This window comes from Equus asinus, chromosome 16, assembly GCF_041296235.1.
Source record: "Equus asinus isolate D_3611 breed Donkey chromosome 16, EquAss-T2T_v2, whole genome shotgun sequence".
Classification (NCBI taxonomy): Eukaryota; Metazoa; Chordata; class Mammalia; order Perissodactyla; family Equidae; genus Equus; species Equus asinus.
Genome location: NC_091805.1, coordinates 35,332,129 through 35,358,151, shown reverse-complemented (window position 1 = coordinate 35,358,151; position 26,023 = coordinate 35,332,129). Strand labels below are relative to the sequence as shown.

General features: G+C 36.3%; 1 protein-coding gene across 2 annotated transcripts in view; it reads right to left on the bottom strand.

Moving 5' to 3' along the window:
- Window positions 1–2,213: 2,213 nt before the first annotated feature.
- The window catches only part of SLC30A7 (solute carrier family 30 member 7), a 76,661-nt gene continuing 52,851 nt past the window's right edge, over window positions 2,214–26,023 (bottom strand). The window contains exons 9-11 of one of the 2 annotated variants that reach the window (XM_014851485.3): window positions 18,252–18,342; window positions 14,959–15,108; window positions 2,214–5,728 (exon numbers count right to left, since the gene is read on the bottom strand). In XM_014851485.3, coding sequence (XP_014706971.1) covers window positions 5,681–5,728; window positions 14,959–15,108; window positions 18,252–18,342 — 289 coding nt within the window. In that variant the 3' untranslated portion in view covers window positions 2,214–5,680. Of the gene's footprint in view, window positions 5,729–11,870; window positions 12,149–14,958; window positions 15,109–18,251; window positions 18,343–26,023 lie in introns of those variants that run through there. The other variant, XM_070486930.1, reaches the window with a different exon arrangement.

Sequence of the window (26,023 nt, the reverse complement as noted above, 5' to 3'; positions counted from 1 at the left end):
AAAACAAAGGAGACAATGTGGTTTAACAAAATATAAAAATTCAAGTGACCCAGGTTCCGCAGTCCTAGTCCTGCCCAGTTGCTGTGGAGCAGCACGCAGACTGGATAACATCGCTACACTGCCATCGTGCCTGTATTCAAATGACTGAGCAGCTCACAGGGCTACTTGAAAAACAACGGCCAGAGTGAATACAGTCACTTATTTGTGCAAAAATGCCAAAGAGAAGCTGAGATGTCTTCTGTAATAAACAGTAAATTACTAGTTTTACATGTTCCGACCCTTACTTTTGTTATCTACTACTATTATAATATTTACTCTTTAGTTAACCAAACATTTACTGAGCATGTAAGTGTAAATTCATGCTAAGTTTGGGAATAATAGGATGGATAGGACAAAGACATTCTTCTTTTTTACAGACTTTCCAACATCATGATCAAAATTACAAATACTAAATTTTCAAAGCTGTGGGGAGAGTTCAAAGTTAAATATTATTCAATTTAAGCATAGATTACTAATCATGAAATAGATTTCTGCCTTTTGAAAAGATGTCTGTAAAATGTAATGTTGTAAGTCCAATGCCATGTATCCCTCTCATTCAGCCCAAAATTATTTGTACTTGGAAGACCATTCCCTAATAACTAAGTTAATGTCTCTTGGCCAGGAGTTCAGTTTCTCTTTACTCACACGGACACTAACTCTATCTTTTGAGCCAATCCTTTTAAAAAGCAGCTTACTCTGTATGAATAAAACTTTTTACTTTTTTTTTTTTTTAAAAAGGTCTTAAAAGTGCTCGAGAGTTCTGACTGCTCTTTTTAGCCTGCACAGTTTAAGTTCAGTGGCAAAGGCAGGAAATAAACATGAAGACACTGAAAGAAGGAATGAGTCTAAATAGTATAAATATAACTGTTCCCCTCTATCAATTTTGTCATGATGGTTGTTCACTGATCTTACAGGAGAGTCTGTTTAGATCTGCTACAACTTCTTGGATCTTTAAATCATTGTAGAATGACATACATAAAACAAGAGTCATCAGAAAAAACAGACTTTAGAGTCAGTGCTCTCCCACTGGCTCTCCTCTAGGCAAGTCATTTAAATTCTCTGCAACAGCTTCCTCATCTGTAATATGGGGTTAAGAATTCCTTCTTTGCAAAGATGTTAGGAGAATCAGAAGAGAAAATACACTTGAAAATTCTCTGTCAATCATAAAATCATGCAAAATTCTTTCTTTATATAAATGTGAGGATTTAAAATGTGATAGCATGAAAAAGGCCACACAAAGAGCTTAACACATAAATACTAACTAAAGGTTAAACCCCGTTCTTTTTTTCTGTATAATTTGTAGTTAGGAAATGGTCAAACATAAACCAAAGATGCCCTCATCAAAAAGACTCACATCAATTTGGCCTTTAAAAACAACCGTGCTTCTCTGCTAATACTTTTCTGCTACATAACTTTTCATTATATTTTAGTCTATCTTGATGGTATGGTAGATCTGGATCATTAATTTTCTAGGGGAATCATGTCTTGAAACAATCTTCTTCCATTAATAAAACTTTTAATGAATGTTCTTCAAAGAATTGGGGCCGGCCCAGTGGCACAGCGGTTAAGTTCCCACGTTCTGCTTCGGCAGCCCGGGGTTTGCCGGTTTGGATCCTGGGTGAGGACATGGCACCACTTGGCAAGCCATGCTGTGGTAGGCGTCCCACATAAAAAGTAGAGGAAGATGGGCATAGAAGTTAGCTCAGGCCAGTCTTCCTCAGCAAAAAAGAATAAAATAATTTCCTTTTTGGCCAAAGTTCTTGTGAATTGGAAAATAATTTGTTTCAAAGATGGTCACAGAAAGAAAAAACAAAGGTTTAACTTTCTTAAGGTGATGCTTTTATGAAGAGTTGAAAATAGCAGTTTAGCATTTGGGATTCTGATAAGACTAAATTTTACCCTATTGAATTAAAAGATATGTTTTGTTCTATATAACATTTAATGCCCAATTTTGCGTGGCTCTGAGAATAATCTTAAAAATTCAAAAGCTCTCCAGTGGCTGAAAACTAAAGTAGCAAGACTGAAATAGTGTGACCTACTAATTAGCCTGGTTTCTAGAAAGTACCAGTTCACAGAATATAAACAAAATAAAGAAACTAAGCAATCCTTCAACTGGATTTAGCCTTGGCAGTTAACAGAATTCACTCACAAAAGTATCCAATGCACAGATGTCATCATTTTTTTTTTAAATCAGGAACTGGTTTCACAAGAGTAAAAAAGTAAAAAAGAGTAAAAAAATTAATTATATCTTCCATAAAGAATACTATGGAAATAATATTCTAAACCTCATAATTAGATATGAAAAATAAGACAATAAAACTCCATTTATAAAGTGCCTTAATGTACCAAAAATGGAGGTCAGATGTCCTTTATTTACAAATGCTTTTTTGTCACATTTACAGAAAGGCAAATCTTACACTTGAGAGGCAGCACAGTAGAATAGAAAGAACTCTCGACTTGGAGTCAGAAGACCTGGACTCTAGTCATGGCTTTGCCACTAATTATCTGTGTGACTGAATAAATGGCAGCTTTTCTGGGTTTCAATTTTCTCATCTGTAAAATGAGAGGTAGAGCTAGACCGCCTCTCAGGACCGTCCCCTCAGATGTAAAACTGCATGCGAAGCAATGCAGTATTTTTGTTCTTAAGTCCCAGCATCCTATAAGAGGATGCTGCCATATTAATACTCTCTATAGAACTGATTATTCCATAGTAGATAAAAACATTATAGAACTCTGACCAACTGCATTTGGAGTCAGTGATTTGGCTGCTTGGCAAAGGTGCACAAAAGTCACAGGATTTTGGTTCCTGGTGTACCTGTGGAGGCTTTGAAAAATGCTGAAGCATTCCAGACACACGGGAAAGCACAATGCCAATAACATCTGTTACCACTTTCTAATGCCTCTGCAGAAGAGGCGAGGCGATGACAGCGTGACAAACATTGAGCCACAGAAAAACTAGATACTGTCCTTCACCAAGGTGCAGGGAGTCAGCAAAATAAGGAAGCGGTACATAGGTTAAGCCCTTCACCTTGATTCATACAATCTAGATTTAAAAACACAAAACTAGTATAGGTATATTTCTGTTTGGAGGAGTTTACTTGGTAAGATAAACTTTCCATGAGCAATACAAATTTGTTCTCTAAAGAATATTTTGGTTTTTAAAATATTAGCAAAGTTATACTCAGATACTTAGAGATTCTTTTTATCCCAGAGAGTCAGCCCAACAAGAGGGACATCCTAAATTTATTTTATAACAATAACCAGGTAGTATTTCTCAGTGAAATTATCTACTTTGGCAATACATCAGTGGCAAGAACACTGATAAGACAAAGTATTTCCTAAGAGTGGGCAAAAGGTGCTTTCTCACACTAAATTTTTACTGCTGCACACACAGGTTTAAGGACATTTAATTAAACCATAAATGTTAATGCCAACCTGCTAAATGATATGACCAGGCAGTCTCTTCCAACAGGTGCAGAAGTAGTTCCTATCAGTCTAATAGTCCATATACCCTGCCCCAGCAAAGAAAAAACATACTCATGCATCAGTGCATTGAGAATACAGTTAAATAAAGTGACGCATATTTTGACAAAAACTTCACCTGGAATGGAGAGCTCAGTGAAAGGCAAAATTGGGTCTTTAAAACACACTGGTAAATTTTACAAGCCAGTGCAAATATTATCTCCGTATGTGAAATCTAAGTACAATTACACATAGTTAGCTTTCAAAGGCACACTCTAAAATTCCTGCCTTCATCTAGATCTGTTATTTTCCATAACATGCCAAAACTCACAGAATATCCTAGGCTTCCATCAGCCTTGGTAGTGGATGCAAACTTCCAAAAGACTACTTAGACTTCTCCTGAAAGAGCAGCACCCTTATCAGGACATTGCCTTTTACACTTTCCCTCCTAAAACATCTCAACAATTGTTGCAGTTGAACACATTCTACTGCAGGAATTCTGAGCTTAAGAACTGCCTGGCAGTGAGAAAAAATGTTCTGGAAATACTACTTAGCTGCAAAACAGAAACTATCAACAGTTCGTGGCACTCTGCAGCAGTTTAGAAAAGTGTGAAGAAAGTCTAGTTTTCCTAATGTAGTATAGTTCATTAATTGTAGGTCAGAAATAGGAAAAAGACATTCTAAAACTTAGACAAAATCAACAGCGATTTCTGCCACATCAGTGAAAAGAGGCTGATTTTTGATCTACATCTGAAACAATCATTTCCATCCTGCGGGGTTTTTTTCCCAACAATTTCAATTTTTTAAAGTTAAAAGGGAATATACACTGTGATAAAATAAAGCACAGTGGGAAAATGCCTATCCAGATCCATATTTCTTCATAAAACACAAAGAATATTTGAGTGTTTAAACACCTGTCATCTCAAATTGCAATTTTATTTTTCAAATACACAAGAACCTAGAAATCAACTCACTGATGAACTTCTAAGACACCTGTTAGGAAGACTTCTCTATTACCACATTTGCTCTGTACCTTCAATAGTTCAAGCTCATGAAAATGCTGCTTTAGGATTCCTGAAAGGAACTATATTTACGCAACACTCGCACAGGAGAACAAATTACATGAGGTGGCATTTGAAGAACGAAAATGCAAAATAATATTGTCACAACCATTCTGCCTTCATTCTATGTTGCTTTTTTCTTTCATTAATAAAATTCATACAAATGGCAAGGAAGATACAGGAAAGTTTATCATAGACAACACAGTAGCTTTTATAGAAATTTGGAATTTAGTAGATGTTTCAAGTAAGTCAAAACAATCGTCTATGTAACAGATACATTTGCAAAGTTTTGAAAACAAAATCTACAAAATAATTTAATGTGATAACTGAATTTGATTTAAAAAGCAAAATAACACCTTTTATTTTTTGATGAGATAAAGCAATAAAAGGAAAATTTTCATATCCCTAGACCTGTGCTGGAAGTACACAAAAAGACAAAATCTGCATACATTACTAACAAGAGTCTTATTTTGTACAGATTACAGAATACCCATTAAAAAAAACCATACATGACCTCTGATGGTATGTTTCTATGCTGGCAAATACATTTTCTGATACAAAGGCACTTTGAAAACCCAATATGGTTTGGTTCATAAGTTTGCAAGGTACAAACAATTTTACAAACATATGATTATACTGAAGAACGTCAACAATTGTGACATTACATATAAAAGAGATTTCCATTTCTTTTTTTTTTTAAATAACACTGGTTTTGTGGGAATGAAAGAGTGGTTTCCAGCAGCTTCAGTGAAGACATTCCAGATGACTGGAGGCCCGCAGTCTGAACTTCTTACCTAGGGTGACGGGTGGGAGTGAGGACGCTAGAAATGAGACAAACAAACCAACAAAAAACACCGCCCTGGAACAAAACTAGACGCCTCAGAAATCAAAATGGTTCGGAGGGAAGAGCACAAAAGACAAGACCGAAAGTCCAGGAGAGAGCCTCTTAATTGCGATCCCTTCGCTGGGAACTCCTGGCACAGCACAAACGGCTGACTGCCTGGCGCCTGGGAGCTGTAGTGATGATTTCTCTCTTTTAAGAAGCTAGGTACAATGTTTGGGATTGTACAGTACCAAAAAAATTACGTCCCCAAAAAAGTATAGTTTCTTTTCATTCATTATATGGCCGCAAAGTCAATCTGTACATAAAGCTGTCTCACTCCGGCCTGAAAAGTTTAAAACAAAAAAAATTAGAAAATCAAACAAGCCAACAATAGACTATACATTTCAGAAAAGTAGTAGAAAAAAATCTCTCTTTTCTCTACGAAAGAATGAATTATTTTTCTCTTCTGCTCTGGGACATACTTCTCCATTTTTCATCATCAAGTGTCAGTAATTTTATTTTAGAAACAACTACATTTGTAAGTGCAAAAAAGATTCTCCTTTATCTCTTCAAAAGAAAGCCAGACTACTAATTACATGCTCCGTCCAAGTGAATTCTGGAAAAATGAGGTTACCCATCTACCATTCTTCCGCTAGAGAACACCACAGTGCCTGACTAGTTAAAATCATACATCAATCCAACCTAAATCTTCCTGTGATAAATGATTGTAAATAAGTAGAACCACCTCTTGGCTGTTTAATCACTTTACACTCCAACTCCTCTCTTCAATTTTGGATATGAACTTGCTACTCAAGGACACTGCTCTCAGAACTGCCCCCATCTCTCCTGTATTATCAATTTTTCTCTATTTGCTGTCTACAATCCCTTTTCTCTCTTGAATCCATTTCAACCAAACATTTGCTGCCTACCACTTTGCAAAGCTGTTTGTCAAGGTCGCTTCTTAGTTGCTCAGGCCAGGCTCAATTCTCAGTCCTCATCGTAGCATGTCATCTATCAGCAAGGACACAGGTGATCACTTCCTCTTGGCTTCCAAAGAATACTCACTGGTGGCCCTTTGACCTCGCTTATCAATCTTTCTCAATATCCTTTGCTGGTTCTTCCTCCTATCTTTGAAGGCTAAACACAGTGAAATCCCCAAAGGCTCAGTCCTCGGAGCCCTTCTTTTTCCACAGTTGTTCCCTAGATGATCTCATCTAGCAACCAGATGTTCAGTACCATCGAAATGCTCACACCTCCTACATTTGTATTTCCAGGCTGGAACCTACCTACCATCTACTTGACACTTCTACTTGGATGTCTGACAGGCATCACAACACAGCCAAATCGAACACTATTCCTCCCCTCGAGCCTGTTGATTCTGTATCTTCTACAGCTCAATTCCATCCTAAGAGTCCACCTTGAAGACCTTTCTTTCTCTCACATCCAACTCATTAGCAAAACTTGTTTGCCTTACCTTCAAAATAACGCAAACCCAGAATCTGACCCAGTTACATCACCTCCATCGCTAGCACCCTGGCCCGAGCCACTATCATCTGTCTAGATTTTACAGTGGCTGCTGACCTAGTTTTCACGCTTCTACCTTTACCCTCCTTTGGTCTATTTCCAGCAGAGCAACTAACTACAGTGATGTCACTCCATCACTCCAACCCCACAAAGGCTTACCTTCCTTAGTCCTTACACTGGCCCAGAAAGCCCTCCCATGACCTAACCCCTGATTACTCCTCTCCCTTTGCTCACTCTGCTCCAAACACAGTGGCACTTCTGCCTGGAACAATGTCCCTGGAGACAGCCACATGACATACTCCCTCTCTTGTCACATTTCTACTCAGATGTCAGTGAGGCCTGCCCTGACCACACTATATAAAATGCATTCAATTCATTCACCTAGCAAATATCCAGGCACTGTTCTATCCCCTGGGAATACACCAGTGAACAAAGTAGGTAAAACATATCCTTGCCCTCACGGAGCTTATATGCAGTGGCGAGCTAGGGAGGAGGAGAGATGATAAACAAGCAACTAAATACAGTGTGTCAGATGACGATACACAGATGAGCTCCGGAAAACAACAAAGCTTGGTACGAGAGATGGTAAATGCCTCAGCACACCAATCTCCCCACCCTGCTCTCCCTACCGTAACCCCCATCGCCTTTGATATAAAACTTTCTTATTTGCTGTGTTGCTGTGTTTATTGTTTATTATAATGCAATGTCTCTAAGATAAAAGATTTTGTCCATTTTTTCACTGCTGACTCCCAGAACCTCAAGCAGTGCCCAGCACACAGTAAGTGATCAATACATATTTGCTGGATGAACTGAAATTCTATTTTCCTTCTTTCAAATAAAAATGATTTTTAAAATTAAAGCATACAATGAGTTACAATAAGCACTTTCTTGTCAGTACCACAGAATGAAAGGTAAATTAGAATATTTAAGAGAAAGGAAAAACCAGAGTAGGGGATAAAATATTAACACTAACTTCTTACAGTAATTGCTGGGCTCCTCACAGCATTACTTTCTAGCACGACTTGTTTCCTAGTATTCAAGCAGGAGGGCTCTGCACAAACCTAATGGATGCGTGAAAGGAGCTGGGAGCTACTCTAAAGCAACACAAAGCGGGAGAGACGCCAGAAGCTTCCCAGCACAGAAAACATTTCAGCTTTTTTGCTTCTTTAACAAAAAAATCCTTGCTGTGGTAAAGTTAAAGCTCTCCAAAAACACATTTCATAGCGCTTTCTCCTTAAAGAGGTTTGTGGCAGAAAAGAATTTAATATCAGTATGACTTTAGCTAAAAATTAAAACCAAATCTCACTTTTTCTCATTTTAAAAGTGTTGATAAATATCAACCCTACTCATCTCACAGGATTGTTATATATCCATCCAATATTTGACAAATATTTAATTAATCCTTGCTACATACCAGGCACTCTTGTAAGAATCATGTGTGAACATATGGAAAGGATTTCATGCTATAAAAGGCTACTAAAACAAATTATTATGATTTATTACAATTATATATGATTTACTCAACCCAGATGGCTCCTGAAATAACTATACTTAGGAATTCTTCTGCAAAATTCTTGTATATCTAACCTGAAGAGAAAACAACAATTGCCCAAATAAACTGGCTTAATTTCTTTTCTCTTTTAGCAAAATTGTTAATGAAAGTAAAATGGGCAAAAACAAGTTGGGCTCCTATTATCTCTGCCACTTTCCTAACCCCAGCCCTAATACAGTGAAGATGGTAATAAGAAATGAGGTAGCCCAAGGCAATAAAAAAGAGAGGAAAAACAAAGAGGCTAGGTCAATTGATCTTTGCATAGTCATGAGTTAATTACGCAAACTGATATCTTTCCCTGAGGGGCTACAGCTTCCCACGAAAGCGCAGTCTAACAGAAAAAGTCATTTGGCTTCGTCCATCTGTCCTGGTGAGGTCAGCTTCCAGATTTCCAGCTTCCTATTTTCCTTTTTGAATTTCCTTCAAAGTGGAGAGGTAGGCAGAATTTCCAGAGAATCCTGTCATCAGTCACCTAGTCCCTGAATGCAAGCCAGGTTTTCTATAAAGTTTATTCACGCCACAAAGACATGACCAGTACTCCAGCAGATCAAAACAGGGCTCGGCTCCATCAAATATTCTACCACTGGGATGACACTAAGAGTCAGAGGCTGGCTAAGGGTTGTCCTTAAAAAGCAAAAACCACATAATACTCATTGCGTCATATCCTGAGAATAATATATAAACCATAATTCAGTGAACCCTTTTTTAAATTGAAAAGACAGCTAGTTATTTTTACACATGTGCTCCTAAGAAAATAAATGTTAACCTGGTGCCATAGACTTAGAATATCTTCAATAAATATTCACTGTTGTGGAAAGGAAAACAAATCAGAAGTAAAAAATTTAGAAAAATAAACAGGAATATGGCTATAGAAAATTACTGGTTTGTTTGTATTCTCAACCAATTCTCAAAAACTACAGAAACTTTCCACTTTAGTTTTTGACTGAACATATAATATTAATCTTTATCCCTTTAAAATGAAGTCTCAAAAAACTGCTTTACTCTTACATGTGAAAACTAAGTCATCTCAGAATCAGTGAAATAGTGAATATGACAAAATTACAAGTCAAGGACAATAACCTGGGTCTGGATTCCTTTTTCTATAAATTGGCAATAATACCACCTGTCTCGTGAGGACAGATGAATATGTTGGGGTCTCAATAAAGGCTAGCTGCTGCTGCTGTTATTCCCACCACTATCAACCAATCAATGAACACTTAAACCTGGTGGATTAACTGAAAACAACAAATCAGGGGGCCAGCCCCGTGGCCAAGTGCTTAAGTTCGCGCACACTGCTTCGGCGGCCCAGGGCTTCACCGGTTAGGATCCTGGGCGTAGACACGGCACTGCTCATCAGGCTCCGCAGAGGCGGCATCCCACATGCCACAACTAGAAGGACCCAAAGCTAAAAATATACAACTATGCACCAGGGGGCTTTGGGGAGAAAAAAGAAAAAGTAAAATCTTTAAAATAAATAAATAAAAACAACAAATCTAGGGATGTGTTGGCCTCATATCCTATGGCTGTTTACTCCAACCAACTCAGGAGGTTGGCTTCTGGTGGACTTCAAGTACATATGATGAAGGAAGAAAATGGGAAAATCGATAAAAAAAAGCTGCAGAGCTGGCAAGCAAAATCAGTATTTATAAAAGATTAAAACCCTCTATAAACAAGAAAAACATGGAAGGGGTAGGAAAATAGCCACCTAGAAAGGGGTAGATAGCTTCTCCCACGCCCCACTCTCACTCTCCAGTAGACATAGGAGCGTTGGGTGAGGTCTGTGTTCAGAGACAGGAAGGGATTCTGAAAGTGGAAGAGTGGAGGAGGTAGAAGTTTCTAAAACTTGGGGAACTCCCATTTGGGCTTGTGAGAATTTTTGGTTCCTTCTGGGTATCAGTGTTAACTTCTACTTTGAGGCTAGAGAATACACAAAAAAAGCTAAAGCAGGAAGCTGGGAGTTTAGGACTTAATAGGCATCACAGAAACAGGCAGAAAAGTAAAAAAGATGGAAGAAATCAAGGTAGACATTCTATCAGGGAGTAAATAGTATGCATTAGGCTTGACTGTCTTTTGTGCTTTGTGGAACTGAGGAGGGTAATGAAACCCAAACATATTCTAGACTTTTCTTCAAACATTATTTCTAACAAAACAAAATGTATTACAAAAATTAACAGATGATAATCAGCCAGTTTAAAACAAGAAACATGAAGTGTTAAATTGCCTTCCTAACCCAGTATCCTACGTTCTCTTCCTGTTCATATACGTAACACAAAAAGTAAGTTTTCTATTTCATCAATTCCCAAATGATAACTCATTTTTAAAAAGCTAGTGCAAGGGAAGAAACGGAGAGGGGACTTTTTCTATGCCAACAGAAAACCTTGTAGTTTAAAAACTGGATTATCATTTAAGTAATAATCTGAAAGGAGTTTAAGTACTGAAGAGACTTCTACCAATTCAGTTGTATTACTCCATATTTGTGTGAAGCAAGCCAACTGCTTTAGCCATTAAAGATTAATTAATAACTATGGAAAATGAGAATAAAAAGGACATGCCTAATATACAGTTCTAAAATAGTCATAAAACTTATAGTTTTATAAACAAAATAGAAAGCTATAATTCTCGAACTTCTGATGTTTGACTTTTCAGTTTCAAGTTATCGGCACATAAGTTTTAACAACAATTATTTTAACCAACACTATTATTTAAATTCTGTTGTAAGATCAGCAATAAGAAAGACACCTAAATATGTCATAAAACCAAAAAAAACTTATTACTGAGAAAATCCTTCTTTTGATCTTTTGGATCTAAGGCCACTAGTATTTCAAGTCTTTCTATAAGAAATATACCTCAAGCATTAGTGTGATTTTTTTTCTCAAAATGGAGCAATTTGAGTTACTTTTACTTTTGATAAGTAAAATCTATGAATAAGGTGTAATTTAAAAGAAAAAATTTTAAATTTCATTTCATGAAATTGAGGGGCAGCAGAATATGTGACCCCAAAATATGCCATTTTGGCATGTGGATTGTTTTGAGCTGAAGGCAATCAAGACCCAGCAGTCTCAAAAAAAACTTTTACCTCTTCCTTAACTACCTAAAAGAATTTAGATAGGAGTCCTGGCTCAGAGAGAGAGCTATTACCAGGGACTGCACGGCCAGGCAAACATCTAATTACCAAACATCTGCTCTTCTTATTGTCCTGTGAATTACCCTCCTCCCCTTTGAAGCCCCAGGCCCTCGCCCATTCCTTAGCTCAGGATGGCATATAAGCTTCAATTGCCTGACTTGCCTTTGGGTCTCATATTTTTATGGGGTTCCTGTATGTAGGGAATTAAATTTGTTTTTCTCCTGTTAATCTGTCTTATGTCAACTGAATTAACAGCCCAGCCAAAGGATCTAGAAGAGTAGAGAAAAATTTTTCCTCCCCAACAAAACATGTATGTATGTTACTGCAAGTCCTGGGATATACTCATAGAATATGAATATGCATTACTAGGGTATAAGTAGAAAAGGAAAACATACTAATAAACCGTTTCAATTTTGCAAATGTCAGAACTGAAACAACGACCACAAAACAACTTTAAAATCACTAAATGTATGGAGCAAAGTCATTAGTAGAGTGACTTCCCTCTCCCTCCTGAGAAAAACGTGCTGAACCATCTCCACTGCAAGCCTCAGAGTCCCTGGTCTCTGCAAGGAATGAAATAAAGTTGGCTTGACCTCAGCTGATAGAAAGGCTTAAAATATCTTTCAGAGCTTAAAATTTTTAAAACCCAAATACAGTTTCCAAAACCAAAGAAGCAGCTGAACAAACTTTCAACATCAGCCATTTTAAAAGCCAAGATTTCTAAGGTTACCAGAAGAACTTCCCTCCGTCTACTTCAATTACAACTTCAACAGTTCCTCAGCACAGACATAGCTGCTTGCGCATTTTTAAACCTAGAAATTGCCTTCCTTTTCAGAGTGAAAACTGTGATTAAGTGCCAAAGTCTTAGGAGAGGTCAACAGAAGCTCACACTAGAAGGGTGGAAGGACATTGGTATAACTATGAGAAAATTAAGGTTAAAGAAGAGACTAGTAATCTATAAACGGCAGTGAAAAGCAAGGTTATTGCCAGCCACACTGTCCTTTTGCCTCTGAAACAGGGAGGAGATGTGAGAAGGACTCAGACATACTGGGAAGCTGTTGCATCCTTCATAACGATGCAGACTTATTACAGTGTTTGTTAAAAAACGGACCTAGTTCTTAAAATTCTGGAGTAAATAAGTAGTTCCAGCATATTGTTTTGTAGTAGAGGTAAGTCTTGCTGTCCCTACATGTAAGATTATTTCATTAATTATTCCCAAAGGAATATAACCATACATTTCTCTTTGTTAGGGAAGAGAGATTGTTTAATTTATGCTAAGGTCCTAAATTTAACTAAACTATATATTATGTTCTATTGTCCATGTCTGAAGATGTGATGTCTGTCTATCTATCTGTCTGTCTGTCTCTCTATATATCATTACCATCTTTTTGTGCTTGTGGTTAAAGACCAATGGGAACCCAAAAACATCTTTCCAAACTTAGCATATGTAAAGATGGTTTTGGTCAAATACAGTTTTAAAAATTTGTTTATTCAAACAATTTATTATACATGTATACTCGAAGCATTGGGAATGCAAAATCATGACATTCGGTAGGAACTTGCATACAAAACTTACATCATACGTTTATCACAGGATAAAGTAATGCTGCTAAGAGGAGTCTTGAAAGCTTCAGAGTGAAAGTAACAATTAATTCGACCTTTACATTAGAGTAGGATTTTTGTCCTATGCAGAAAAGTAAACAGTCTGATGGGGTTGGAGTATAAAGTACATGGCAACGAACAGCAAGAGACAGACTTGAAAAGGTAAATAGCCATGCTAGAAAGTTTGGGTTCTATCCTGGTGGCAATGAGAAGCTACCAAAGTTTTTATTTTTTAACTTTTTATTTTGAAAACATTTAAGAGTCAAAGGAATTGGACAATAAATATCTATCACCCCTCACCTATATTCACCAATTGCTAACATTTTGTCTCCTTTGCTTTATTTTTCTACATGTGTATTTATTGGTAATCTTTTTACTTTTGCTTAAACATTTGAAACATAATTAGACATTCTGATATTTTGCCACTAAATCCTTCAGCATGCATCTCCTAAGAATAAGAACATTCTTCTATAACCACAATACCATTATCATATCCAAGAAATTTAACATTTACACAACTATATAAACTATTATGCAGTCCATATTCAAATTTCCTGATTACCCAATAAATTCCTTTGTGGCTGTTTTTCCCCAATCCAAGATCTAATCAAGAATCAGATATTGCATTTAATTGTGAAGTCTCCTCTAATCTAGAATAATCCCTCACTGTTTTGTTTCGTTTTTCTTTCATGATATTGACACTTTTTTAAGAATCCAGGCTAACAGTCTTATGGAAGTTTCCACAAGCTGAGTTTATCTGGTTGTTTCCTAACGGTTAGATTCATGTTAACCATTTCTGGCAACAGTACCACAAAGGTCATGTTGTGTACTTCCCATTGCATCACACCAGCAGGCACATGTCAGTTTTTAAGCACACATTTTTAAGGCACGGACTCAGTTTCCTCACTAGAGCTAGCTATGAGGTAATTTTGGCGGCAGTGCTGACATCTAGATTTTTCGCCAAATATTTCCAGCAAACTAGACCAAAAAAAGAACTTGTGTTCTCTCTCTCTCCTTAGATGTTCCTGACATGATGTTCTTATTCTCTCAATAAATACAGAATGACATAGTAATCGCTCTTACTTTGATTATCAATCACACAACTATGTCAACTCATGATGGCATAAGCCTTAACTGAAATAATTTGGTTGTGGGCATGCACTAATTCATGATTCCAAATACAGTATTAAGAGAAATTCAACAGCATATTAAGCTATTAAATCACACATAAGTAACAATGGCTTTGCTATCAGACAAAAAACATCAACATAGACTATTTTTAACTACAGCTACTGAAAAGGCATTATTCTCATTCCATGTGCTATTTTAGAATTCTTGGCTTCAAACAGCATCTAACATGTCTTTTTTTTTTTTTTTCCTGCTTTTTTATCTCCCCAAACCCCCCTGTACACTGTTGTATATCTTAGCTGCACGTCTTTCTAGTTGTGGGATCTAACATGTCTTATAAAGAGTATACAGTAAAAGAAAATCGACTTTTTCTTAAAGAAACTAAAATCAGTATGATGATGAGTAACTAGGACTATCTTTCTTAAGAGTATTATCTAAAATAAAGATTCTTAACTTTGACTCTGTGGTTGAAAAAAGGTAATACTTACCTCATATTGTGTGTGTGTGTGTGCATACATATATATGTACATATGTATACACACATAAATATATACATACTTAATATGCTAAATAGTAAATACTTTTTAAACTAGTAAATACAATAAATTCTAAGATCCTTAAGAAGTTAGTAAAAAAGTCATACCTGAGTAAAAATATTATGCGTTTGGCTTAAAATCCACCTAGCATCAGCATCAGGGGCTACTACTAATTTCAAGGTCCCAACATAAACGTCAGAACATAAGGTCCAGAAGTGCTGCTCTTGTAAACTGTAAACTCCTTGCAACTGCTGCACCTGAAATATAAAGGGCAGATATTAACATCCTAATCAAGTATAAGCGTCCCTTCCCCCTTAAATTATTATGTAACACATCAGTAAACATGGATTCTACCCTCTAGTTTGAAAAAGGGGTGGGGGATATTTGAATTAATTAACAAAATCTATTGATACTCATTATGTGCCAGGTACCATCAAAAGTATTTCAGAAATATGAATGAACACTTATCAAAATTTGTAGGACACGGCTGAAAGAGTGCCTGGAGGGAAATTTACATTTTCAAATTCATTGATCAGGGAACAAGTATAAACACAAATGAGCTAAGAAACTAGAAGAGGAATAACAAAGTAATGTCAAAGAAATAAGGAAGGAAATGAAGGACGGAAATCAATGATCCAGAGATTTAGAAAGTGACAGAATTTAGAATATCAAAAAACTAGTTCTTTGAGAAGACTAATGAGCTAGAATAGTCAATATTTCTTCCTGGGAGCCTGTTTTGAACAGGACAATTCTTCACTGTGTACAACAGTCAGAAACTACAGGACCTCTGCATCCCCACGCCCCAGAGAACTAAAGCCAACATATGCCCTTCCCCGAATCATGTGACAGCAAAAAAGGGAGGAATGTCTGTATGTTTTCCTGATGGCCCCATATGTCTCCACAGCCTTAGGTTGGAACCACTGGCAAGACAAACTCTGATGGAGGTAAAAAAAATAAAATAAAATAGGAAATTAAACAGAAAAAATGAAAAAGGAGAACAACTACAAAAAACAGATTTTAAAAACTACACCAGGGAATACTATAAATATTATTTGAATGTATCAATATGTAAATATACAAAATAATACAACTAAGTAGAATCCAACACTAGTCACCATCTCTACTGCTATGAGCCTAACCGAAGCCAGCATCAATTACGCTTCAAATTGTTCAAAATCCTCCAACGGCTTCTGAGTGAAAACCAATGCTCTCACAATGACTTACACGGACCCATGTCATGTGGTCCCCTTGTACTTGCTTTCCTCTTCTCCTCCTCCTCCTCCCCTTACTCCCTCAACTACACCAGCCTCCTCACCAATCTTTGAAAATCAGGCACACTCCTGTCTCGGGGTATTTGCTCTTCCCTCTGCCTGGAGCATCCTTCATTCCAGATTTCTGCATGGTCCACTTTGTTTGGGTCTTACTCAAATGTTATCTTTTCAGTAGCCCTTCTCCTGTTACCTATCTAAAATTACAATGTTTTCATTTTTACATTTCTCTGCTTTGTTTTACTTTTCGGCACAAAATAGCATACAATACATTATTCATTTATATTATTTATATTGTTTATTGCCTGTCTCCTCCAGCAAAATATAAGTTCAATAATGGCAGGGGTTTATTTTTGCTTTTTGTTTTGTTTTTGTTTTTTTAGATTTCTTTTTTGGCTGAGGAAGATTCACCTTGAGCTAACATCTATCTGTGCCAATCTTCCTATACTTTTTAGTGTGTCGGCCACCAGCACAGGATAGCTGCTAACAGATCGGTGTAGGTCTGTGCCCAGGTACCGAATCTGGGCCACCAAAGCGGAGCGTGTTGAACTTAACCACTAGGCCACTAGCACTAACTCTATTTTTGTCTTTTATGTTTTGTATTCTCAGCACCTAAAAGAATATCTAAGTCAAGTAAGTGCCCAGTAAATAGTGTATATATATATAACATACGCATTATTATATATTGTAAATATAACATATATTAAATGAATAAAAACACAATTTTGAAAACCTAGACAAAATGGATAAATCTCTGAAAATACAGAAAATGCCATAATACAAGGAAAAAAAGGAAAATGTGAAAGAATCATTAAAAATTGAAAAGGTAATAAAAGTTCTCTTTCATAAAGCCCCAAGGCCCACAGGGCAAACTTTCAAGGAACATATAATCTCTGTCTTAGTTTTTCCAGAAAACAGAAAAGAGATGCTACTGCACATTAGTAAGAATCTTGACCTTCAACAAAATAAAGATAGTAAATCATAAGCTAATTTCTCTTATGAATTAAATAAGCAAAATCCAACAGTATATTAAAAAATAACATATCACGACTAAGTTGAGTTTATCCCAAGAGGAAAATAATAAACATCAGGAAAACTATTACTGTTATTCTTCAAGTAGTGAAGTAAAGGAGAAAAACCAGTCATTTCAATAGAAGCATTACAATTATTTAATAAAATTCAACACCTATTTATGATTAGGGGAAAAATGACTAGAAGGATACTTCTTTAACTTAACAAAAGCTATCTACCAAAAACGTACAGAAAATATTTAAGGAAGAAACATTAGATATATTCCCCGGAAGAGCAGGAAGAAGACAAAATGTCCAAATCACAGCTCTCTGTAAGGATCTGGAAGAGATAAATCTAAACCTCTTAGTGAGACCAAAACCTCTATATGATCTGGCCCCTGCCATTCTCTCCAGCCTCTCCAGCCACTCTTCCCTTTATTTATTATGCTTCAGCCACAATGGCCTTTTTTCCTGTTCTTAAAACAGACTAAATTAGTTCCAGCCACAGATCTTTTACATTAGCATAACGTGTTCCTTTGCCTGGAACACTCTTCTCCGAGATTTTCATATAGCTGGCTCCTTCTTGTCATCAGGGTTTCAATTTCCTTGAATATGACTTCCTCAGTGACTCTAACGTCGCCATCCCTGTCTACCACATCACTTTGTTTAATTTCTAGTATAATAATTATCCCTGATACTTTCTTATTTACTGTTTAGTTCCTGTGTTGCCCCACTAGACCGTAAGCTCTTTAAGAACAAAGACACTATCTTGTTTATCATCTCATCCCTAGCACCTTAGAAGAATATCTGGCACAAAGTAGGAGCTCAAAAAATATATGTTGAATAAATGCTTATATTATTTGCTATTCATACCTATATTGTAGCAGAACTGCTCCCTTTCTAGATGAGAACAATTTTTAACATATTTTCTTCAGTAAAGTTCAATATTTTCCAATGATTTTCTTCTGGTTTGTGTTTATTTAAATGGCATTCCTGGTCAACATTCAATCTTGGAAGAAATACTAAATTATACACACATGCTACCCACATCTGTCAAAGTTAAAAACCCTAACAGCTTGGAAACAACATAAAATCCAATGGTTTGGAAGCTTTGAAACTTACCCTCTGATAGCACTGAGGCAGAGTATTTTCCAACAAGGGAGGTGTTCTCTGCATTAATATTCCAACAGACTCTCTTAAAAGAGGAATAACACTAAAGAAAAGGAAGACAACAAATTTATTAAAGCCACATTCTGACAATCCCATCCTGTAAGAAAGTAGTAATATACCTCCCCATAGCAGAATATAATAAGATTTATCAGAATAACAGGAGGAAAAAGGATCGTCATTGTTCCAAATTTTTCATGTGATCAGTAAGTTATCACCTAACTAAAAGGGCAGACAAAATGTATCAATGTATGAAACACTAACCTTATACTGCTGAAATGTGTTGGAGCATCTAAAAATCTAAACACAGCAGTCATTCAACTGTTATTTGAAGTATGACTTCAAATGGCCAGAATCTTCTGAGGTAATCTATAAAGCCTGTCATGGCTCACTGGTCTTTAACACTTACCAAATATTCACATGCATTTATCTGAACAGTACTGTTAAGGAAAATTTTTTTAAAAATTAATATGGTCTATTAGTCCATTTGTCCAATATTTCTCCAACTTGATTATATACCAGTCTTATTTCATTATTTAAAAAATATAGGGGCTGGCCCAGTGGTGCAGTAGTTAAGTTTGCACGCTCCTCTTCAGCAGCCGGGGGATCCCCGGTTCGGATCCCAGGCATGGACCTACACATCGCTTATTAAGCCATGCTGTGGCAGGCGTCCCGTATACAAAATAGAGGAAGATGGGCACAGATGTTAGCTCAGGGCCAATCTTCCTCAGCAAAAAGAGTAAGTTTGGTGGTGGACGTTAGCTCAGGGCTAATCTTCCTCAAAAAAATAAAAAATAGATAGAAGCCTGGATATAATCACAGATCTAGTGAGTCAGCATCTCTAGTGATAGGGTTCAAAAGTCTGTATGTATTGATGTAGCTAGTCCTCAACCTGTATTTGGAAATTACTGCTTCAGGCTATTTAGATGATTAAATGCACACAAAATAATTAATAGCGTAATGGGAGGGTGACTTTAATGCAGTAATTTTCTAAACTCACTACACATCAAATTCACCTTGGAGTCTTGTTTGTTTTCATTTCTGACAGACTGAATCAGACTCTTGAGGGAAGGTCAAGGCATCTACATTTTTAAAAAGCTTTCCAGGTGATTCCAGTAACTCAGGGTGGTAAGACATTATTCTACTGCTTCAAGTGGACTGAGGGAGCTTCATTAAACTTAACAGCTTAAGCCAATGCTCTCTTTTAAACTTGTAGAATCTCAAAATTTCCTAAGTGAAACCCCTCCTGATCATAGCTGTAGGAGATAAAGATAAAAGAACATATATGTTTCAAGGAAGGTCTCATAAGAAGAGCAGAAGTTGAAGTTTACCTTAAAGGATTAGTGGTATTTCTGACAGATGGAAAGGAAAGAGACCCATTAATTAAGAGACCAAATTAATAAAGACCCAAAGGAACAGAGACAATGCTTGTCTTGTTCATTATTATATTCCCAAGGAAGCCTAGTAAAATGGTGGTCACAAAACAGGCTCACAATAAATACTTGTTGGTTAAATGCATGATAGATATAGAGATATTAGATGTTTGGGAATCTAGATGAAAGAAAGGGGAAGGCCACAGGGAAGAAATTAGGAGACAGTTCCCATACTTTATGTGTGCCGTGCTAAGTACCCTGATAAGGAAGGTAACAATAAGAACAGAGACAAATAGGAAAATTAAACAGATGTTGAAAGAAATAACTGGAGTCTAAATGGATATAGTGAAGAAATAGTGAAGCAACAAGGAAAGCCAAGAAGACTAAAAGTGGAGGGGATGGCAGTAATGAAGATGAAAAGCTCGATGTGGACAAGAGTTTAAGTCACATTAAAGTGAAAATATTCTTTAGTCAGATAGTCACTTAAAAGCCAAGGATAATTAGAAGTCATCCTTAATATTCCTTCTTCTCCCTTAAAACCTCCATGCTCTAAATCACCAAATTCTCATAATTTAACCCCTAAATATTCCTTGACTCCCTCCTCTCTCCTTCATTCTAATACAAGTCTACAACAATCTCCATATCTGCACTTGGATTATGACAATAGCCTCCTAAGTGGCCCCTTTGCCTCTAGTTTTATTTCCTCAAGTCCTGTACTAGGCAGCTTCAAAGATGGATCCCGATGGCCTGTGCCTCCTTAGTATTCACGCTCTTGAATAATCCCCTTCCCTTGAGTGTATGCTGGACCTAGTGACTTGCTGCTAATAAACAGTATGGCAAAAGTGACGAGATGTCGCTTCTAAGATTACTTAAAAGACTGGCTTCCTTCTCGTTCACTCTCCGAGAACCTTGCTCTCTCACTTGCTTGCTCAGATACCATGTTGTGAGCTGTCCCATGGAGAGGCCCAGGGTGAGAAACTGAGGGATGCCTCTGGAAAGGAACTGAGACCCTCAGTCCAACAGCCCAAAAGAAACGCAATACTGTCAACAACCACGTTAGTGAGCTTGGAAGCGGATTCTCCCCCAGATGAGCCCTGGAATGACTGTACCCTTGGCTGACACTTTGACTGCCACATTGTGAGAGATCCTGAGCCAGAGAGTCCAGTTAGCCATGCCCAGATTCCTGAACCAAGGCAAACTATAAGATGATAATGTGTGTTACTTTAGCTACCAGGTTTTTGTGTAATTTGTTATGCATCCATAGATAACTAATATAACCATTCTTTATAAAGCTATTAGATTAACTTATCTAAAAATCAGTATCTGACTCTATCCGTTTTCCATTAAAAAAATATGTTAAAAGCTCCCTACGGCTTAGGGGATTAAGTGTAAACTCTTTAATATGGTATACTTTTGGATCTGGTCCCCACTAGCTTCACCTCCTATTATCTTTGCTTCACATTTTAAACTCTCTAAACATAAACATACTGGTACTCAACTTTCTGCTGTTTCTTCCTTTCATGCTTTGACTCATGCTATAATCTCTGCCTAGGATGTCCCTAAACCGCTTCTATCATTTCCTTAAAATCTCACATGTCACTCCTTTTGGGGTACATTGCCTGATCCCAAACTGTCTTCCAAACTGTGTGAAATGTCCTTTCTGTGCTCCTATAAAAAATCTGTAATACCTATCAATGTTACAGGAAAACAATGGGTGGAAAGGAACTGGAAGTGGGGTTAAGGATTCTGACAGTGAACAAATATTGGTTATTCCTTCATCTAATCTGAAGAGTAGTGTGTTTCTACCTTTTGAGATGTTATTAAATAAGTGAGGACTCCAGGTTTACAAAAAAGGCAAAGAAAAACATGATGGTAGATTCACAAGGTATAATTCAGCCATGATGACATTTTTCTTTCCTCTCTCCATGCTCATTTCTCAGGAAAAAGAAAGAATTAGTCACAGAATGGTTATATACATCTAACTTACAACTTTTTTGTTTTCCTACTTTCCTTATGGTACCTCTCAGAAAATGAGGCACAAAATGGTTCACCTAGAATAAATGTTTGACAATAAGAAAAAAGTAACTTTTTTCCTTGTGCCTCCTACATTTAGCTATTTTGGTAATTTCTTTTCCAATCTTTATCCCAGGGAACAGCTGATAATGCCTAGAGATATCTGAGGTGAAAAATGCACTCAAATGGAAACCATGATACTTGGGTTCCAATTCTGCCATTAAATAGCTTTGACAAATTGTATAACCTTCTAGAGCATCAGTTTCCTCATCTATAAAACAAGGGAGTGGATTAAATATATAGGCAATTTCTTCCATCTTTAATTTTTCATTCAATAAGGAAAAAAGGTCACACTAAAAGAAATACTAAGAGAATATATTTGGAACTGAAAGAAATTATAGGTTCCCTTTATACAGTACAAAAAAAAAAAGGAAACAGCATCACCAAATGAGATGACATATATTTGGCAAACTGACTTACTCCATCACTAACTGGGAATTTTGCAAATAAATTTTATTAAGTAATCGATACAAATAAGCAATTATTAAGAACTACTATATGCTTTGCTTGGCATCAGATTTTCTAGAACCAGATAGAACCTTACTCGAGAGTTGTGGAAACAGAGGCCTAGAGCATCAAAGTAACTTGCCTAAGCTGGTGAATGGGAGAGCTAGAATAATATCAGGTCTTTTGACTCCAGCTTCAATTTTGAAAAGTTCAAGTCAACAAATACTTATTACATGTCTACCATGTACCAAGCACTGGAAATAAAAAGATAAATTAATACACAATACCTTACTTCAAAGGAATTCATTACTTTTGAAAAAGCCTATAGAGAGGTCAATGGAGATCAGGTAACAAACACTTATTTAGAGCCCACATATGAATTTGGAAGAAGGCACATATGAATTCAAAACAACTGCAGACTATGCATGTATCCATTTTCATTTCCCATGAACTTTTGGTGAACAGTTTTCTTTATTAGTATGTTGATAATTTACTTTTAAATATATCTTTAAAAATAAAGAAAAGTAGGGAAAAAATGATTAGACGAGAATATGGACTCTAAAGCAACAGACGGAGCACACTATGAGCAATGATATTACTTAAGCAACAGGTGTGAAATATCTTTTTGCAAATAATTTTTAAAATATTTATTGTTTTAGAATACCTAGGTCCAGTCTAATTTTCCCCCCAAAGAGTTAAAACACAGTAAGACATGGCTGAGTCTAATCTAGAAGAATCTGTGAGGAGATCAGCCTTAAAACATTAAGGATGTTCCCTCATACAGTCTCTTAATAAGTCACCCAGAACCAACCAAACTTATCCAAACCTTTGTTTAAATTTTTATGTGTATATTCCATGTATGTTGCCTCCCAAAGTCTGCTACTCCCCGGCAATGCCTTTGTAAAAAACAAGAAACCAAAATACAAAAACCTAGTACTTCTCTTTTTCTCCTAAAATTCACTTTCGCATGTGGCCTTTCATTTGAGGATTCTAGAATTGGTGAAGTTCCACGATCACAGATAACACACTAATAAAATTAGCAGGGAACTTAGAGATCACTCATTTTAACATTCAATTTAAGAACCATATGCAGATAAACATTTTAATAAAATTAATGTTAGAAGCAAACATTTATTTTAAAATACCTAAATAAAAGACATCATAACTCAAATAAGGAAATAACATAGACAGAGTGCATTTTTTTAGTAAGGGTCAACTGAAGTTTTTACTGATTTTGCCATACTATCAAATTTGGAATGACTGTCTATTGAGGCAGAATTTTAATAAAATGTTTACATTCAACAGCAGCAAGCATTTCACCAGAGCACATGGATGTGCCACACTAATTTTCTCCCACAGTAATTTTAAAGTAACGTAACAATTTGAGCTGTAGGAGCTATAACTAGATCATGAAATGGTGGTGGGGGAAAAAGGTGTTTGCTAAATCACACGGTGAAATGCAATTGAGAACCAAGGTCAATTTCTGTAATAATTTCAAAGGTCATAAAAACGTAAAAGAAACCTGTAGAAACTCTCTTTTTGCCTTTGAAAATTGTGTTTAGCTCAGGAGTTTGTGTCCATATTTTTCTGATTAACCACAGTAATGGGGAATCATAAAACAGATTTTAGCATGGAGCTATCTAGCCATAATGAAAGGATATGGGGAAAAAGACAAGCTTAGCAAATTCCTAACTGAGCTAAGACTTAGAGCTACATCCAAACCCCAAAAGTAAGCATTTGGAAACAATTAGAGGTTCAATTCTGGTTGACTAATTCAATTCTAGCTTTAACAATGAAGCACCATTTTCCCAGCATATATAAAAAGGAATGAGTCATTACGTATATGAGATTACCAGTAGAACAGGGTAATGGTTTTATTCTTCAAAAGCTGAAGGTAAATCAAATTTGTAATTATACAATCATAAACATAAAAGTAATGTGAAAGATTAAATGCTAACATTAAATAAGCAACAATTAGTTATTACTCTTCATTGCGAGTAAATTTACAAATGAAAAGATATTCAAATCTTACTTCAGAAGCAGCTTTTGGTGAGAGTCTCACCATTTCAACAATAAATAAAATCACCTAGCAGTAATTACAAACAAACCAAACCAAAGAAGAGGATATACATTATGAAAACTTTCGAAGAACAATCAGACTAGTGATAACCATGATGCTTAACAATAAAAAATTTCAGAGAGCTGAAACTATTACTTAGCTCTGAGAATAAGCATCTAATAATAATAATTAAAACATAATTACTGATTCAATTTTTTGAACTGGCTTATGGCCTAAGTCCTCCTGCATATTATCAGCGGTTCTTATAATCTACAAACAGAAAGAAAGATAGCTGTACTTTTTAAAAGAACCCATGAATTTGAAGGTCTGGTATATGTCATATGCTTGAAAATGTGTAGCGGACAAAAAAGCCAAAGAAAATTAACCCAAAATTGTAATGTGGTCTATGTTTAGACATGGCAGTCCTATGGCAAGCTGTAAATAAGCATTCATATTTGCATAAATACAACTATTCCATAGTGATGAACAATTACCTATTAACCCAGAATTTCATAAGCCTAATATAGAACAGATAACCCAAAACAACATGGACTGCGGTCTACCTTATAATTATACTGAGTTTCCCAAACCTAAGGTTTAAATCAATGCATATTTACAGAGTGGTACCTACTTTACTCAATAATGGTGATAATAAGATACCCTAAAACAGCCCTGGAACTTGGAGCCAAAGTCATGAAAAGGTCATCCTTTTCTTTAAACTTCTGGAACTTAGTTATAACACCTAATGCATCTGGTCTTTGGTCTAAAAGCATTAGTAAATAATGTCAAAATAGTAAATAATTAGTACTGTCTTTGTTTAGACAACACTTAATAGTTTTTATAGTGCTTTCATAAAATTTTTCTAACTTGATCCTTACAACCTTAAGTAACCTTAAGAAAAACATTCCATTCTGGAATCACAGAACGCCAGATGTGGGCAAGATCTGAAGAGAGCATTTAGGCCAACTCCTTCATTTTACAGAAGAGAAAACCATCTCGAGGGCTGAAGACAACTTGCTCTTTGTTACGCATTGGTCAGAGGCAGAGGCTAAAGCCCTCTGACTGCAGCGTCTCACCATGATTCCGCCCTCTAGAGGCAGGGGTCAAGTCACAGGCTTTTGAGTCCCGGTACCCAGCACAGTGCCTGGAATATGATAAGCACTTGACATACATCTGCTGAATGGATAATCTATTTTAAAATTCCAAACACTAGTGGAAGATTATTAGAATATAGAATAGTCCTTGTTTAACGTGAACTTCACCCTTCAAAGTAATAGCTAAATAGTAAAACTGTAGAGAGTCTCTCAACTTAGTCACTCCCAAAAAAGACTTTCTAACAAATAGAAGCAAACGTATTATATCCTCTATTCAAGTATAGGTGAGAAATAATGATACTTAGGCAGGAGTAATGAGGATTCCCAATTCTTCATGTGCAATTTATTATCTTAATAAAAGCTCTTTTCTTCATTCTCATAAGAAACTAAAATCATAATGGCAATATAAGTAAAAACATTTAAGTGATCTATTATGTATCCATGAAGAACAAAGGTGCAAATAAAGAAGAAAAATGAATGTGAATTCACACTAATACCCTGTCAAAAGTAGGGAAATGGGAATAGACAATGGAATCAATGCAATAAGAGGGGAAAAAAGCTCCACAAGATACACATGGTTTTGGGGCTTCAGCAGCCCAGGGTTTGCCAATTTGGATCCTGGGCATGGACTCACACACGGCTCATTAAGCCATGCTGTGGCAGCATCCCACATAGAAGCAC